Consider the following 14,501-nt stretch of genomic DNA (forward strand, 5'->3'; position numbering starts at 1 on the left):
ATTTAGTGGTGAAAAAAGGCCTTACGACAAAAGGCCATCATGCGGATACCATAGCTAATAACTCCCTACTATTGAATATTGTGTTGTTGTGGATTATAAATAAAGCTGTGATTTAGGAAGAAAGGAAGGAAGGAAGGGAGGATGGGAGGATGGAAGAGAGAGAAGGAATCATACAATTTCTCTCTGTGTTGTTTTGGTTTAATCTTGTTTCCTGTTTCCTGAAGTTAGGTTTTAAGAACCAGAATTATTATTAGGCCAAAGAGTATACACATGTCTATAGCTATTAACAAGTGGGTCCCCAGGAAGGTTTGAACAAGGCTCACCTTTCCAGCCACCTGCACAACCCACTGTTTACCAGCACATTTCCTTATCGAGAAGGGGTAAATAGATTCCCTTTTGTGTCTCCCTTTTTTTTCAAGCATGAATGATCACTTCAAGCATTTTATTGATAGCCTATTATTTGAAATCTGCACTATAACATCTTACATAGGGAAAAAGCTTCTTCCTAAAAGATAACTATTAATAATCAAACCAGCTCTAATATGACTCATCATTCAAGGTCTTATTTTGCATTAAACAAGTTAATTTTTAAAGGTGTAAAGCACTGTATGAAAAAGAGAAAACTAGGTACATTCTCAAAATTTAATACAGCGCTTCCCAACCAGGAGTCTGCAGGACAGATACTGGAGAAGGGTGTGATGTTCATATTTAAATGTAAACAAAATGAGAAACCAGATAAAGCAAGCCAATCAAATTGGCTTCACTTTGTGCTTCCTTCTACTTGTCTGCAAGTCTTTCTCAGAGATCCGGAAGCCTTGTGTGTCATTTTTGCCCATGATATGCCCATCCCTCTCTTTCTGTGGAACTGCAGATAATCAGAGAATCCCCTTGAACTCTCAGTCTGCCCACCTGTGAAGTGGGGCTACGACCAATCTCTTCCAAAGGTGTGAGGCTCTGGAGGATGGCAGTGGTGGGCAGAGCCTTCTGTGATGACCAGCGGTCTCGGACCTGTGTACCCTGGAATGCCCTTGGCTGAAATTATTTCCCTGTGAGTCACTTGCACTGGGGCAATGCCCCGCCCACTCACACAGTCTGGGAACCATGCCCTGCTCACCTGTTTCTTGGTGTCCACCTCCAGAATGTCCATCATGTTGATCATGATATTTTTGTGTGTCTTCTTGTACTTCCCAACCCGGAGTGAGACGGTGAGCCAGCCGGGGCGCCCTGTGCACATAAAGGTCTTGCTGCCCTGTTCCTTCCATTCTCGCACCTGCAACCATAGAACAGAGGCTGAGCTAGCCCTCCCCAGAGTCCCCAGAGCAGCTTGAAGCCTTGCTTTCAGGAGAGGGAGCTGGGAAGGAGGCCTTCACTTTCAGCCAACATTTACTGCGCTCTTGCTTTCTTTCAGGCTCACTGGCTCTACCCTCTGGAACCTCCCAGGCTAGTGAGGCCAACAGAAAAGACAGGTGTTGCCACACCACAAAGAAGAATGAAGAGCTAGAATACCGAGTCATCACGTTTTGAAAACATGAACTCTAACTGGGAAATTCAGGAAAGGTTTTGTAATGGTAATAACAGCAACCATAAAAATGATAATCATTTACTAGGTAACCCCACTGTGCCAGGCGCCTGTTGTACACCATCTCATTTAATTCTCACAACAACCCCAGGAGGTAGGGATGATCCCCTTTTGCAGACGAGAAAACTGGAAGGCAAAATAACTTGCCCAGGTCACACAACCAGTGAAGGATAGAGCCCAGATTAACAGCCAGAACTATCTGACTTTTAGAAGAACAGATGGGCTTGTATTAACAGTCAACAGAGTAGGGCCGGCCGGGTGGCTCAGGCGGTTGGAGCTCTGTGCTCCTAACTCCGAAGGCTGCTGGTTCGATTCCCACATGGACCAGTGGGCTCTCAACCACAAGGTTACCAGTTCAATTCCTCGAGTCCCACAAGGGATGGTGGGCTGCGCCCCCTGCAACTAAGATTGAACACAGCACCATGAGCTGAGCTGCCACTGAGCTCCCAGATGGCTCAGTGGTTGGCACGCATCCTCTCAATCACAATGTTGCCGGTTCAACTCCCGCAAGGGATGGTGGGCTGCGCCCCCTGCAACTATCAAAGGCAACTGGACCTGGAGCTGAGCTGCGCCCTCCACAACTAAGACTGAAAAGTTCAACAACTTGAAGCTGAACGGCACCCTCCACAACTAAGATTGAAAGGACAACAAGTTGACTTCATGGAAGTACACACTGTTCCCCAATAAAGTCCTGTATCCCTTCCCCAATTTAAAAAAAAAAAAAAAGAATAAGCTCTTAGTTTCATTGGTCTTTAAAAAAAAGTTTATATATATATATATATATATATATATATATATATATATATATATACAGTCAACAGAGTAATAGCTAACGCAAACCGAGGTTTGTTATGTGCCAAGCCCCGTTCTCAATATTTGCATGTGTTAACTCATGTATCACTTGGGGCAGAGAAAGACCACCAAGCTAATGAAGGAAGAACTTTTGAAAAACCTCTATGATAAGTGACCAGGGTACAGAGAACAAAAAGCCCAGGAGACAACAGGCCATCAGTAACATGGAAGGAAGTGTTCCCTTCCTGCTGAGACGGACAAGGGCAGGGAGGTGGCTGTCTGTCACTATGACCTGTGACCATCCATTCCCTCTTCATCTGCTTCTAACACTCCCAACTTTCTTTGGTTCAAGTGATGCTGATTCTCCCCGTACCCCAGGAGGTGGGCACATGACTGAGGTCTGACTCCATCCTCTTGATCACAGTGACTGATTCAGGGATGGGCCTATGATCCAAGTCAAGCCAATAAGACCGTTTGTGGAGAGGCAATTGCTGTAGGGGGCTGCTAAGCTGATTGGATATAAGCCAGAAACTGTTAGGGAGTAGTGTGTGGTGCAGGGAGACAGCCTGAGCGTGAAGTCAACCCAGAGGAAAGTACAGCCAAGAGATGGCAGACGGACAGAAACATGGAGATGGAAGATCCTAGATCCAGTCATGCCTGAGCCAGTTTTACTCTGGGACTTTTCAGGACCTGGGTCAATAAAGTCCGCCCTTTATTTTGGTCAACAGTCTGAGCTGAGTTTCTATCATTTGCAACCAAGAATCCTGGAGGAGTTTGCATTGAAGCTATTCAGGCAAACAACTCAACACAGGGAAGAACTTCCCTGTAATCAGAGGCCAGGGTGCCACGGGAAGTAGAGGTGTCCGACGGTGGGGAGTTATTGAAGAATGGATTCCTGTGAGTAGAGGTGAAGACACGAGATGTGGGATTCCATGACCAAGCAGGCCTTATCCCTGCATGACTCTGCAGTCCCAGTATGTAATATAAGCTCAGAGGCGTGGGGAATGGATTGGGGTATTGCATTCAAGCTGGAGTGTGGGCCACACAACATGAAGTGAATGGGGAAGCCATAAAGCCTGAAATAAGGGTTGGATTGGATCCAACCAAGATTTTGGACAAGGAAGCAATGCTGTGGAAAGTAGTCCTTGTGACTGCGTGTAGGCCAAAGAGAGGTGGGGAGGGCCCAAGAAGGGGGAACTACTCTGGTAGCTAATTACAACACGCCAGGTGTGAGGCAAAAGAACCAGACCTACAGGATGGGATGGGATGGGATGGGAAAGAAAAAATGTCAGAGTTCAGGTTCTGAAATCAGCTGACTTGGGTTCCAGCCCCATCATCTTGAGTACTGATTTATACTTGGAACTTCAACTTTTCCCATCTGTAGAATAGGTACAAGACCTACCAGGGTTGCTGTAAGGATTAGAAATAATGGACATCAGTGGTACAGGGTGTGCACAGTGAGCCCTTTGGTTGAGTTTAGGTAAACAAGTGCTCACTGGACTGCTCTGGGGCAGAGGTGAGTGGGACACCAGTCCCTGCCCTCCAGGAGCTCCCATTCTGTTGGGGGAGACAAGCAGGTAAATGAAGAATTTGAACGCATGGAAAGAGCTACGAAAGAGGGTGCAGTTGGGGAGGAAAGGTAGGAAGGGTTCCGGAGCTGTGACTGGGACCAGCAAAACCCAGGGCAGCCCAAGCAAAGCACTTCCAGATGCTGCATTCCCCAACCTCCCAAGCGTCTCCCCCCTCATGGGGATCCTCTCAGTATCCATCTTCATGCTCTTGCTTGCAGCACTCAACACAGTGCAAACAGAACATGGGGACTGCTACACCTGCGGTGAGAGGGGCAGCAAGAAACAGAAGCTCTTTGCAACCTGACTCCAGTTAAGAGACGAACACAAAGAGGGACAGAGGGAGCCAAGAACCTGCCCAGGCTCGATGCCCATGCAGCCCCTCCGTGGGAGAAGGCAGCAGCAGGGCAGGCTCTGTGGGCACTGACACAGGGGAGGATGGACAGTTACCGGGAGGTAGATGAATGCCTTGTCCAGGAGTGAGTGCCTGGCCCCCACTGCAATAATACCATTGCTATTATTACCTCCTCACCCTGGCTATGCACCACCTTGCCACTTCGGTCCCTTATCGCAAGGGTGTCAAAAGCTCCTTGCTGCTACATAGTAAACCCCAAACTCAAGGCTTCTCCCCAACCAAGCTCCAAACTCACTTTTCAACTTTCTCCCCCTCTCTACCGTCGCTCACAACGGATCCTCCACCCGATACACCTTCCCCCAATCATTTCCCCTACTTTCCAGTCTCTAGTGCCAGCTCCACCTCCCGGAAGCCCTCCCTCCTCTGAAATCGCTGGGGCCTAATAACAACTACCTGTGCGCTGCCCACCTTCCCCTATCTTAGGATTCTTTATATCCCTCCGGGTACCCGAGCACCCCATAAACAGCAGAGCAATGTTCTGTTCCCTCCATGCCTTTGCTTACTCCATTCCCTTCCCGGGAAGCCTCAACCATCACATTTTTATTGAGTTCAAATCCCCCTCAAACCCACCTCCTCCTTGCAGTCTGGGTTCCCCCTACACCAAACACCACTCCGCGCCCTGTCCCGCGAGCCTGGGGCTCCGGCGCCCGTCCGGGGACGCTCACCTGTTTCTGGATGTCCCGCACGCGCTGCTCGTGCAGGCGCGGCGCGCTGCTGAGCTTGAACACCACCCAGGCGCGCACGTAGTAGTAGATGTCGAAAATGAGCGACAGCGGCAGCAAAAAGAGGCACACGAACACCCAGCGCTGGTGGATGAGCACGAACTCCAGCCCTTTCACGCGGATCCAGAGTAGGAAGAGCAGCGCGCACACGGCCAGCGACACCGCGGGATCCATGGTGAGGCCGGCGGCGCGCCTCGAGGGGGAGGGGATGCTAGCTCTCGTCCTCTGTCACCGCCAGCCGCTCCGCGCTCGCCTGCGCCGGCAGCCGGCTTCTAGGGAGCTGGGGGTCGCCTCGCCGACTCGCGATTGGCTCGGGTCGCAAAGGTTCGGTGGGCCGAGACCTGGGTGGCGACCAATGGCGAGCCGCATCGGAGATCGGACCAGGAACCCGCTGCTTTTATTGGCTGCGGGTGTCATGCCGCTCCACCCTCTTCTTGCCAAAGCGCGGGGAGGGGTGGACGGGAACCTGCGCGCTGGTGGGGTCCCCAGCGCTCTGCATCGTGGGGTCTGCAGCGGCGCGGGCTGCCAGACTCGTGCCTCGGATCCTGCGGGGCTGCGGGTCCCGCCCCTCAGCCTCAGCCGAGGGGCGCGGCTGCTCTCTCCTCCCCCGCCCCTTAGATGGCGCCTCCGCGAGAGGCGCGTGAAGCGGTCAAGCGTTGAGTTACCTCCCGAGGCGTGGGGCAGGGGCGCCCCGCGGTTAAGCGGAGATTCCTTGTCTGGCTATTGCCCTTTCCCCTTTCCCACTCTGCTGCATGGGGAGGACTGGAGGGGAGAGAATGAAGGAGAAACCTCTAGCTCTTGTAAACCCTCTAGCACCCACCCTGTGCCTGGCAATGTGGCAGGCCCTGGGGTAGGGTGGTGAGCAAAGCAGATGGCTCTGCCCTCGTGGAGCACCCAGTCACTCCAGAGGAACGGCGACTGTTACTGGCCAAAGCCTAAATCCGGTGTCATTTGCATTTCACTTCTTTTGAAATTTTAGGAAATGTAGGAGATTTTTATTTTACAAGCCAAACAACCTACCAAACCCCGTTACTGGGGTTGCTTACGTATTCACTTTCCTGTTTCATTTTTGCTCCAATATGTACTCTTAGGATGTTCCCTGGGACCCATGCTCCCTTGTTTGAGTGCCTTTGCTCAAGGTGGCACTGGAATGCCACCTCTGGAATGCCCTTTCCCATACACTTCATAGAGCTAACATTACACATCCTTGAAGCCAGCCCAGGACCACTTCTAAAATAACATTTACGGCACTTCCTTACCCTTTCAGGTGCTCATAAGATAGAGTGCATATATGTCATTCCTTCGCATTATTTTATAATCGCCCCTTTGTGTCTCCCACCCTCACAGACTGAGCTTTAGGCCAATCAATGTCTCCTTTGGTTTTTTATTTCCAGTTTCCAGCATAATGCTTGGTGCATAGTAGACCCTCCAGTGTTTGCTGACCAATCAGTGAATGAAGAATGGAGGCAGAGGCTCAAACATTCAATAATGATTAAAGTCCAAATAATGAGAGGCTGTTTAACTGTTGGGCTTGGTATGTGGCTAGTCCAAATTGCGACTTTAAGGGCAAAATACACATTGGATCTCAAAGCCGGAGTGCAAAAAAGAATGCAAAATATCTAATAATTTTTATATGGATGACATGTTGAAATGATAACATTTTGATATATTGGGTTAAATAAAACAGTATTAAAATTGATTTCTCTTGCTTCATGTTTTTAAGGTGGCTACTAAAAAATGAAAAATTACAGATTTGTCTCCCATATTTCTAGCAGCTTTGATTAAGAAGGGCATTTAAAGTGTAAAGAGGAGAGACACTGAAAAATGCCTTTTCCCTGGTTCTGTCTGAATTACAACGTTGGAACTGGTAGAGAGGGCTTTGCTTTGAAAGCTTAACCATCATCAGCATTGTTGGGGAATGAGGTAATCTGGAAAGTAAAATTCAACCTAAAAATTAACATTGCACCAAAGTGTTGAGTGCCTTGTAGGACAAACAACAGAAATTACTGATAATCAGAATAGTTTTACAGTTGGGAAGAGGAGGAGGAAGCCCCAAGAAATAAATAAGACTGATCTTTAGGGGACAACTCTCCAAGAATAAAAGTGAAAAAATACTCAGGACAATTGTTTACCCAGCATGCATATTCTCATTCTCCCTTCCTGCCCACTCTACTGTAGCTCTGATTCTTCTTTTCTCTCTCCATGAACTCCAACCCTTTGGATTGCTATTATCTGGGCAAGGAAAACAGTTACTGTGAGTTGGGTCAATTAATTTTATTTTTTTAAGTTAACGTATAGTTGAAGTGCTTATCTAATGTACAGATTATGAATGTTAGCACGTGTGAGGGTTCTTCTAACCAACAAAATGAGGATACAGAATAGTTCCAACTCCTCAAATAACTTCCTCCAGGACTCCTTTGTAGTCCAGTCCTTTCCCCTCCCCTACCCCCCGGCACCCACTGCTCTGTTCTCTGTACTATCTTTTGTTTTTTCCAGAAGGTCACATGAGTGAGATCAGGCAGTATGTAATTTTGGCCCCATCAATGTTTTTTTAAGTAGTTTTTTTTTATTGTGGTGAAATACACATAACATAACAATTACCATCTTAATTATTTTTAAGTGTGCAGTTCAATGGTATTAAATAATTCACATTGTTGTGTAGCCATCACCTTCTTTTCATCTTGCAAAACTGAAACTCTATACTTTTAAACAATAGCTCCCCATCCCCCCTCCCTCTAGGCCCTGGCAACCACCATTCTACTTTCTGACTATGATTTTGACTACTCTAAGTATCTCATATAAGTGGAATCATACAGTATTTGTCTTTTTGTGACTGGCTTATTTCACTTAGTATAATGTCCTCAAGGTTCATCCATGTTATAGTATATTGCAGAATTTCCTTCCTTTTTAAGGCCGAATAATATCCCATTGTATGTACCACATTTTACTTATCCATTCATCTATCAATGAACACTTGAGTTGCTTCCATTTTTTAGCGACTATGAATAATGCAGTTATGAACATGGGTGTACAAATATCTTTTCAAGATCCTGTTTTCAATTCTTTTGGGTATTTACCCAGAAGTGGAATTGCTGGGTTTTGTGATAATTCTATGTTTAACTTTTCTGAGAAACTACCATACTGTTTTCCACAGAGGCTGTCATTTTACATTCCCACCAACAGTGCACAAAGATTCCTATTTCTCCACATCTTTGTCAACACTTGTGGCTTTCTGGTTTTTTTGTTTGTTTGTTTGTTTTATAGTAGCCATCCTAATGGGTGTGATGTGGTATCTCATTGTAGTTTTGATTTACTTTTTCCTAATTAGTGATGCTGAGCATATTTTCACGTGATTTTTGGCCTGCATATATCTTCTTTGGAGAAATGTCTATTGAAATCCTTTACCCATTTTTGAACCAGGTTGTTTGTTGTTGGTTTTTTTTGTTGTTGTTGACTTTTAGGAGTTCTCTTTATATTGTGGATATTAATCCCATATCAGATATATGGTTTGCAAATATTTCCTCCCATTCTGTGGGTGTTGGGCCCATTAATTGTTGCCCAAGTCAAGGCAGCTCCCTTTGACAGGGAGTCTACCTATGAATGCTAATAAATACCCACTGTTAGTACATTATTTGCATGAAAACTCAGTCAGTTAGAATGCTTAGAAATAGGATGTTCTGGTTAACAAGTTCTCAGGTTAACTGGAAATTAAGCAAAATGTAGCAATTTTTTTTAACACGTGAGTCCCCGTTTCTTTCCTAATGACTAAAGCCTAATGAACACAATTTTTTTTAATTAAGGAGCTAAATAAACACCAGAGTTCTAACAAAGAGCATTTTCTCAGATTTGTACAGTACATCTACTGAGATCCTTGGTCTTTACAACTATTCTGAGGGATGGCAGTGCAGAGAAATATTAATCCATGTTGTTTTTAATAAATGGGGACATTGAGACACAGACAGATTAAGTGACTTGCCTGATCAGTGTCTTATTCTGGTAAATAGACAAGTCAAGATAGGGCTCCTGTCCTTTGGGTCTTTCCATCAGTTGAATCTGCTCCCTTGATTTTTGGGTGAAACACTATTTCTACAGGTTCAGTCCCATAGATATAGAGTGGAAGTTTTAGAATAGGGCTAGTTGAAGTGTGTATGGTCTGCAGACCAGCCACATCAGATGCTGGAAAAATGCGGAATCCTGGACTCCACCACATCCCATTGCATCTAAGTCTCCAGAGGTGAAGCCCAGGAATGGGCTTTTTAAAAAGTCTCCAAGCTATGCTCATGCATACTAACATTGAGGAGATTGAATTGAATGCATATTGACTCTGAAACTTCTCTAAGAACATTTTCTTTGTTTTGTTGTTGTTGTTGTTTGTTTGTTTAATAAAAGCCCTAATAAGAGGTTCTTTTCCCTTGCAAAGGGCAGCTTTCACCTAAAAAACTAGAAAACTATAATACGCTAACTTCCAGGTAATCAAGATTTTATTACCTTATTACTTCGAATTTTTTAAGAACATTAGACAGTTTTTGAAGTCTCCAAGACAAGACTTGAACTCGATTCTAGGGAAGTTGGCTTTCTTATGCAATTGGATGGAGTCATTCATTCATTCATTCATTCATTCATTCATTCATTCACACAGTCTAACTTGTGATGATTTGGCTGCATGTAAGTGAAAGAGCTGCAACAACAAGGGTGATTATTTTCTCATATAGAAAGCAGGCTGAACGTAGGTTGACCCAGAGTTGGTTAATTCATTGGCTCAATGACATCTTGACAGACACAGTGCTTCCTCTCTTCTGCCTACTCTGTGTTTCCTAGGTCAGCTTTCCTGAGGATAGCTGGAATGGCCATGGTTCTGGTGCTCTATCAGGTGCAGCAACGTACAGCAAAAGAAAGGGAATAAATTTTAGATGGAAATTACCTGTATTTGCAGCAGATTCATTCAGTGATTATTAATATGCAGGAATTGTGCAAAGTACTGGGGTTACAGTAATGAACTAGGCACAGGCCAGACCCTGACAGATCATCGTGGAGATCTAGACAAATCAATAAGTAATGATAAATCAATGTGTTAAGTACTCTGATAAGGAATTAGAGGGTACTACGGAAGCACATGAGGTGCGCACGCGCACACACACACACACACACACACACACACACACACACACACAGTCCAGGAAGGCTTCTGAGAAGAATTGATAACTAAACAGAGACACATTGATGACTATGTGATGGTCCCGGGATGAATAGGAGTTAGCCAGGTAAAGCATTTGAGTTTAAAGGAAGAACATTCCAGCAGAGGAATGCCATGTGCAAAAGCGCAGAAGGACGTGGTATCTGGGCAACTGAAAGGAACTTATCCTGTACAGTGTAGACAATGGGGAACAACTAGCACATTTTAGAAGAGAAAGTGCCTTGTTCACCCCCACCTTTTAACAATGGCTCTGGTTGCAGAAAGGAAAAAGAATCAGTGAGCAGAACTGAGGCCAGGTAGGAGGACGTAATAAGAATGCAGCTGAGAAGTGATGAAATTACAAAACGAAGGTAGTACTAGGAGAAGTGGAAAATAAGTGAAAAGTTTGAGAGATATTGGAGAAGGTAGGGAAAAGCAGAAGAGGAGTCTGGGATGGTTTCTGGGTATTTTGCTCGGATGACAAAGCAGATGGGGATGTTTACCAACAAGGTGGAGAATATAGGTTGGGTAGAGTAGGAGAAAAGATGAGAAAAGTAGGAGAAAAGATGACTGAATGCTTGTATCCCCCCAAATTCATATATTGAAACCCATGTTAACTTAAAAATCAAAAGGCCTTCCAAAGTGAGAGGCAACAAATGTTTATTTGAGGTAAGAATAGCTATTTAGGATGCATGGATTCAGGCAGAAGCCCAAATAGTGTTCCAGTTAGTAGACAAAGGCGAGGGGTATTTATGAGAAGGGAAAGGGGAATAGTTACATCACTAGAAGGAAGGCATTTCTATTGGTACAGATAACATAACATAGTGATATTAATTCTAAACAATGTTTTTAATTTTCAGTCCAGTACATCAGTCCAGTAGTCATAATAACTGCTCGTTATCTTTGCAAACTGTTCTTTTGCAAGGCACAAGGTTGCTTAGGCCCAGTCCGAAGGTTATTTTACCCTGTTTCAACATTCCAAAGGTTTGAGGCATAAGACGTGCAAGGCAGTTCCTCTGGTATGGCAGCTTCAGCTCCATTTTGAAGTGGCTCCATTTATTATTATTTTTGATACTCTACTCCCCAATGTGATGGTATTAGGCCTTGGGGAGGTAATTGGGATTAGATGAGGTCGTGAAGGTAGAGTCCCCATGGTGGGATTAGTGCCCTTATAAGAAGATAAAGGGACCATGTGAGGTCCTTTCTGCCATGTGCGGATACAGTGAGAAGGTAGCCACCTGTGAACCAAGAGGAGGGCCCTCACCAAGAACCCAACCATTTTGGCACCCCGATCTTAGACTTCCAGCCTCCTGAACTGTGAGAAATAAATATGTTGTTTAAGCCGCCCAGTCTATGATATTCCGTCATGGCAGCCTGAACTGACTGAGACGTGTGTCAGAGGTCATTGGGTCTGGTGCAAAGAAATGATAATGGGACATCATCAGGGGTGAGCAGCAGACAAGCCATGAGAGTCCATTTCCTGTATCGTTTCCCTTTGGGGTACTGTTGTCTTCTTTCCAAGATGCTAATGAATCAATCTGACACATTAGCCCTTACTAAAGCATGGCTGTTATAGAAGGAGCAATGTTTTTTAAAAAGAGATTAATAACAGCTGTAAGTTATATTTTATGTAAAAATAGCTTTATTGCTTTTGTCAATGTGGGCTATATTCTTCTAAACAATTCCAACTATGTAGGAAAGCAGAGAAGTAAAAAAATCAACTCAAATCTCATCATCCAGAGATAACTAAAGTTCACATATTCGTGACCGACCTTCTAGATATATCTCTAGGCCCACATATATAATTTTACAAAACAAGATCAAATCAACATGAGCTTGACAATTTGCTTTTTAAAAACTTTACCATATACTATGACATTTTAATAGTTTCTTTGTGTCCCAATATGTATGTTTGTCTGTATGTATATAACTGTGTGTGTGTGTGCGCGCGTGCGTGCATGTGTGTAGCTTAATTTATTCAATCAGTCATCTATTGAAAGACATTTAAGTTGTTTCCAAGGTTTTATTTTGATGAGCAAAGTTCCAGTGAATTTTCGTTATCATATATGTTTTGAACTTCTAAAATTTTCTTAAATTTCCTTTTATATTTTACAACCTATTGCTAAATTTCTCTCCAGAAACATTACGCACAGGATGTAAGAATTTCCCCACGCCCTTACTGACATTATGATATCTCATGGTTGTTCAGATGGTAGGCATTTCAGACGCTGTAAATGGCTGCACCATCAGGCCTGTAGTCTCTCTTCTAGCACACAGGGAAGAAGTTTGCCAAAAACCAGCTGACCACAAAGGAAATTCAGCCACCACTTTCCTTTTCCAGCCTGCCATGATGTCCAGTTCTCAGTGCTTTCTAGATAGGAAACATTGAAGCAAATGTCTCAGGCTGACCAGTGTTGGCTATTAAGAGGTGGGCAGTCCACAGAAATCAGGGGTATTGCCATTTCTATGCTTGGTCTTGTGGCAGCCCAGAGTGTTTTCACACTTTACTGTTAGGTTGGTGCAAAAGGAATCGCGGTCAAAAAGGTTAAAAATAATTGCAAAAACTGCAATTCCTTCTGCACCAACCTAATATGTCATTCCCAAGGACAGTTCTTGTAGCTCCTTTGTGGCCATGGCCTTCTTTATGCTCAGGTCAGCCACAAACGTTTTGACTAAAGTTCTGGATTGCAACACTCATTCATTTAAAAACCAATTAATAAAGCATTGAGTATCTATCGAAGAGAGTGGTCATAAAGCTGCCATGCATTAGCTTGCGCCCCCTCTTATTTATTTGTTTTAATATTTTTAATCTCCATGTGCCAAGTGCCCAGCACGTGGCCAGTGTCCCAAAGTCAACTGGTCCCTAGCTTGATTCTTGAATCAGAATAATTTCAGTTTCTTCTAACAAAGTCAGAACATCCCTTAAAAACAAAACTATTAGCAAATAAGCATTACATACAAACAATTTGTTTAGTGGTCAGACATCTGGCAGTTCACTATTAGAAACACCAGTAAAGCCAGGGAGAGTAGAGGTTAGCAGTACCAATTTCATTCTGACAGTTCTGGTTTGAAACCTGGCTCTTCCATATGTTAACCTTGGGCAAGTTACTTAACTGCTCTAAATAAATTCTGGCCCTCGGAAAGTTCTCAGTGAATATCATCTGGCATTATCATTTCCCAACAGAAAGGGACAAATCTCCGTGATCATTTACTGAGCCTATGCCCTTATTCTTGGGCAGTGATAAACGGACCCCAAGTCACAGACTGTTACTTAAATTGAGGTGTAAAATGAAACCAGATTTAATAAGCTTGGTGGCTTGACATTCTGGGGAGTGATGGGTGGAAGAATAAGTTGACACACGGAGAAGGGACAGCTGATGGGGTGAGAGTGAATTGCAGAGGCAGCAGGATTGCTACGCATAGACAGAAAAGCAGCTTGGGTTGTTTAATGAGGGACAAAGTGTTCTATATAAATAGCCTCCCAGAGGGCATAGTTGTGGGTTTGACAGCTTTTATAGTAATAGATGTGCATAATGATCACTTGAAGCATCAATAAAAGGTCACATATGTTCTGAGTAAGCTGTTCATTCAGGCAAAGGGGTGTGTAACACCTTTTTAAAAGACACCTGAGCTTAACTTTTGATGGGATCTCTTAGAGAAATGTCGTGCAGGGTGTCACGTGGGGTCTCTGGTCCCGCTCCCCACATAAGAACGCAGGACATGGTGAGGCCAAAAAGGAACACCCACGGAGCCATAGATAGGGGAGTCATACCACTATACTCTCGCTGGCGGCTGGGTTGGAGACACAGAAAGCAGGAGCCACAGAATCCGCAATCCATAATCCGCCACACTCCGCAACCTGCCGTCCACTTCTCTCTGCCAACCAATCTCACTTGCTAGCTGCAATCCGCCTCTCTGCAGTCTGCAATTGCCAGCCACCATCTTCTTGCTAGCCCCCATTTTCTGCTAGTGTAGCCACAGCAGTTATATTAGTAGCCAATGGCTCACTGGTTACAGCTGATGGCCAACTAGCCACAGCTGATGGCCATCCAATCACAATTGATGGCTATTTACTACCCAAGTGAGCACCTTTTCACGTGAGGCCGAGAGCCTGGAAACTGCACTCCTGGCTCTGTCCCCACAAGAAACCACTTGGTCTCAACACTTACACGCCCAGGAGCAGCGTGTTCTGGATTTAAGAGGTACACAGACCAAAAAGATTTTTTTTTTTTAGTTGAGGACTAGTCCAGGC

The 14,501-nt window shown here is 44.7% G+C and overlaps 1 protein-coding gene across 1 annotated transcript in view; it reads right to left on the reverse strand.

Annotated features, from left to right (window-relative positions):
* DHCR24 (24-dehydrocholesterol reductase) overlaps window positions 1–5,631 on the reverse strand; it is a 28,907-nt gene extending 23,276 nt beyond the window's left edge. Inside the window, exons 1-2 of the mRNA XM_019742880.2 lie at window positions 5,020–5,631; window positions 1,115–1,270 (exon numbers count right to left, since the gene is read on the reverse strand). Coding sequence (XP_019598439.1) covers window positions 1,115–1,270; window positions 5,020–5,250 — 387 coding nt within the window. The 5' untranslated portion in view covers window positions 5,251–5,631. The remainder of the gene's footprint in view (window positions 1–1,114; window positions 1,271–5,019) is intronic.
* Window positions 5,632–14,501: the final 8,870 nt, after the last annotated feature.

Source organism: Rhinolophus sinicus, linkage group LG06, assembly GCF_036562045.2.
Source record: "Rhinolophus sinicus isolate RSC01 linkage group LG06, ASM3656204v1, whole genome shotgun sequence".
NCBI lineage: Eukaryota > Metazoa > Chordata > Mammalia > Chiroptera > Rhinolophidae > Rhinolophus > Rhinolophus sinicus.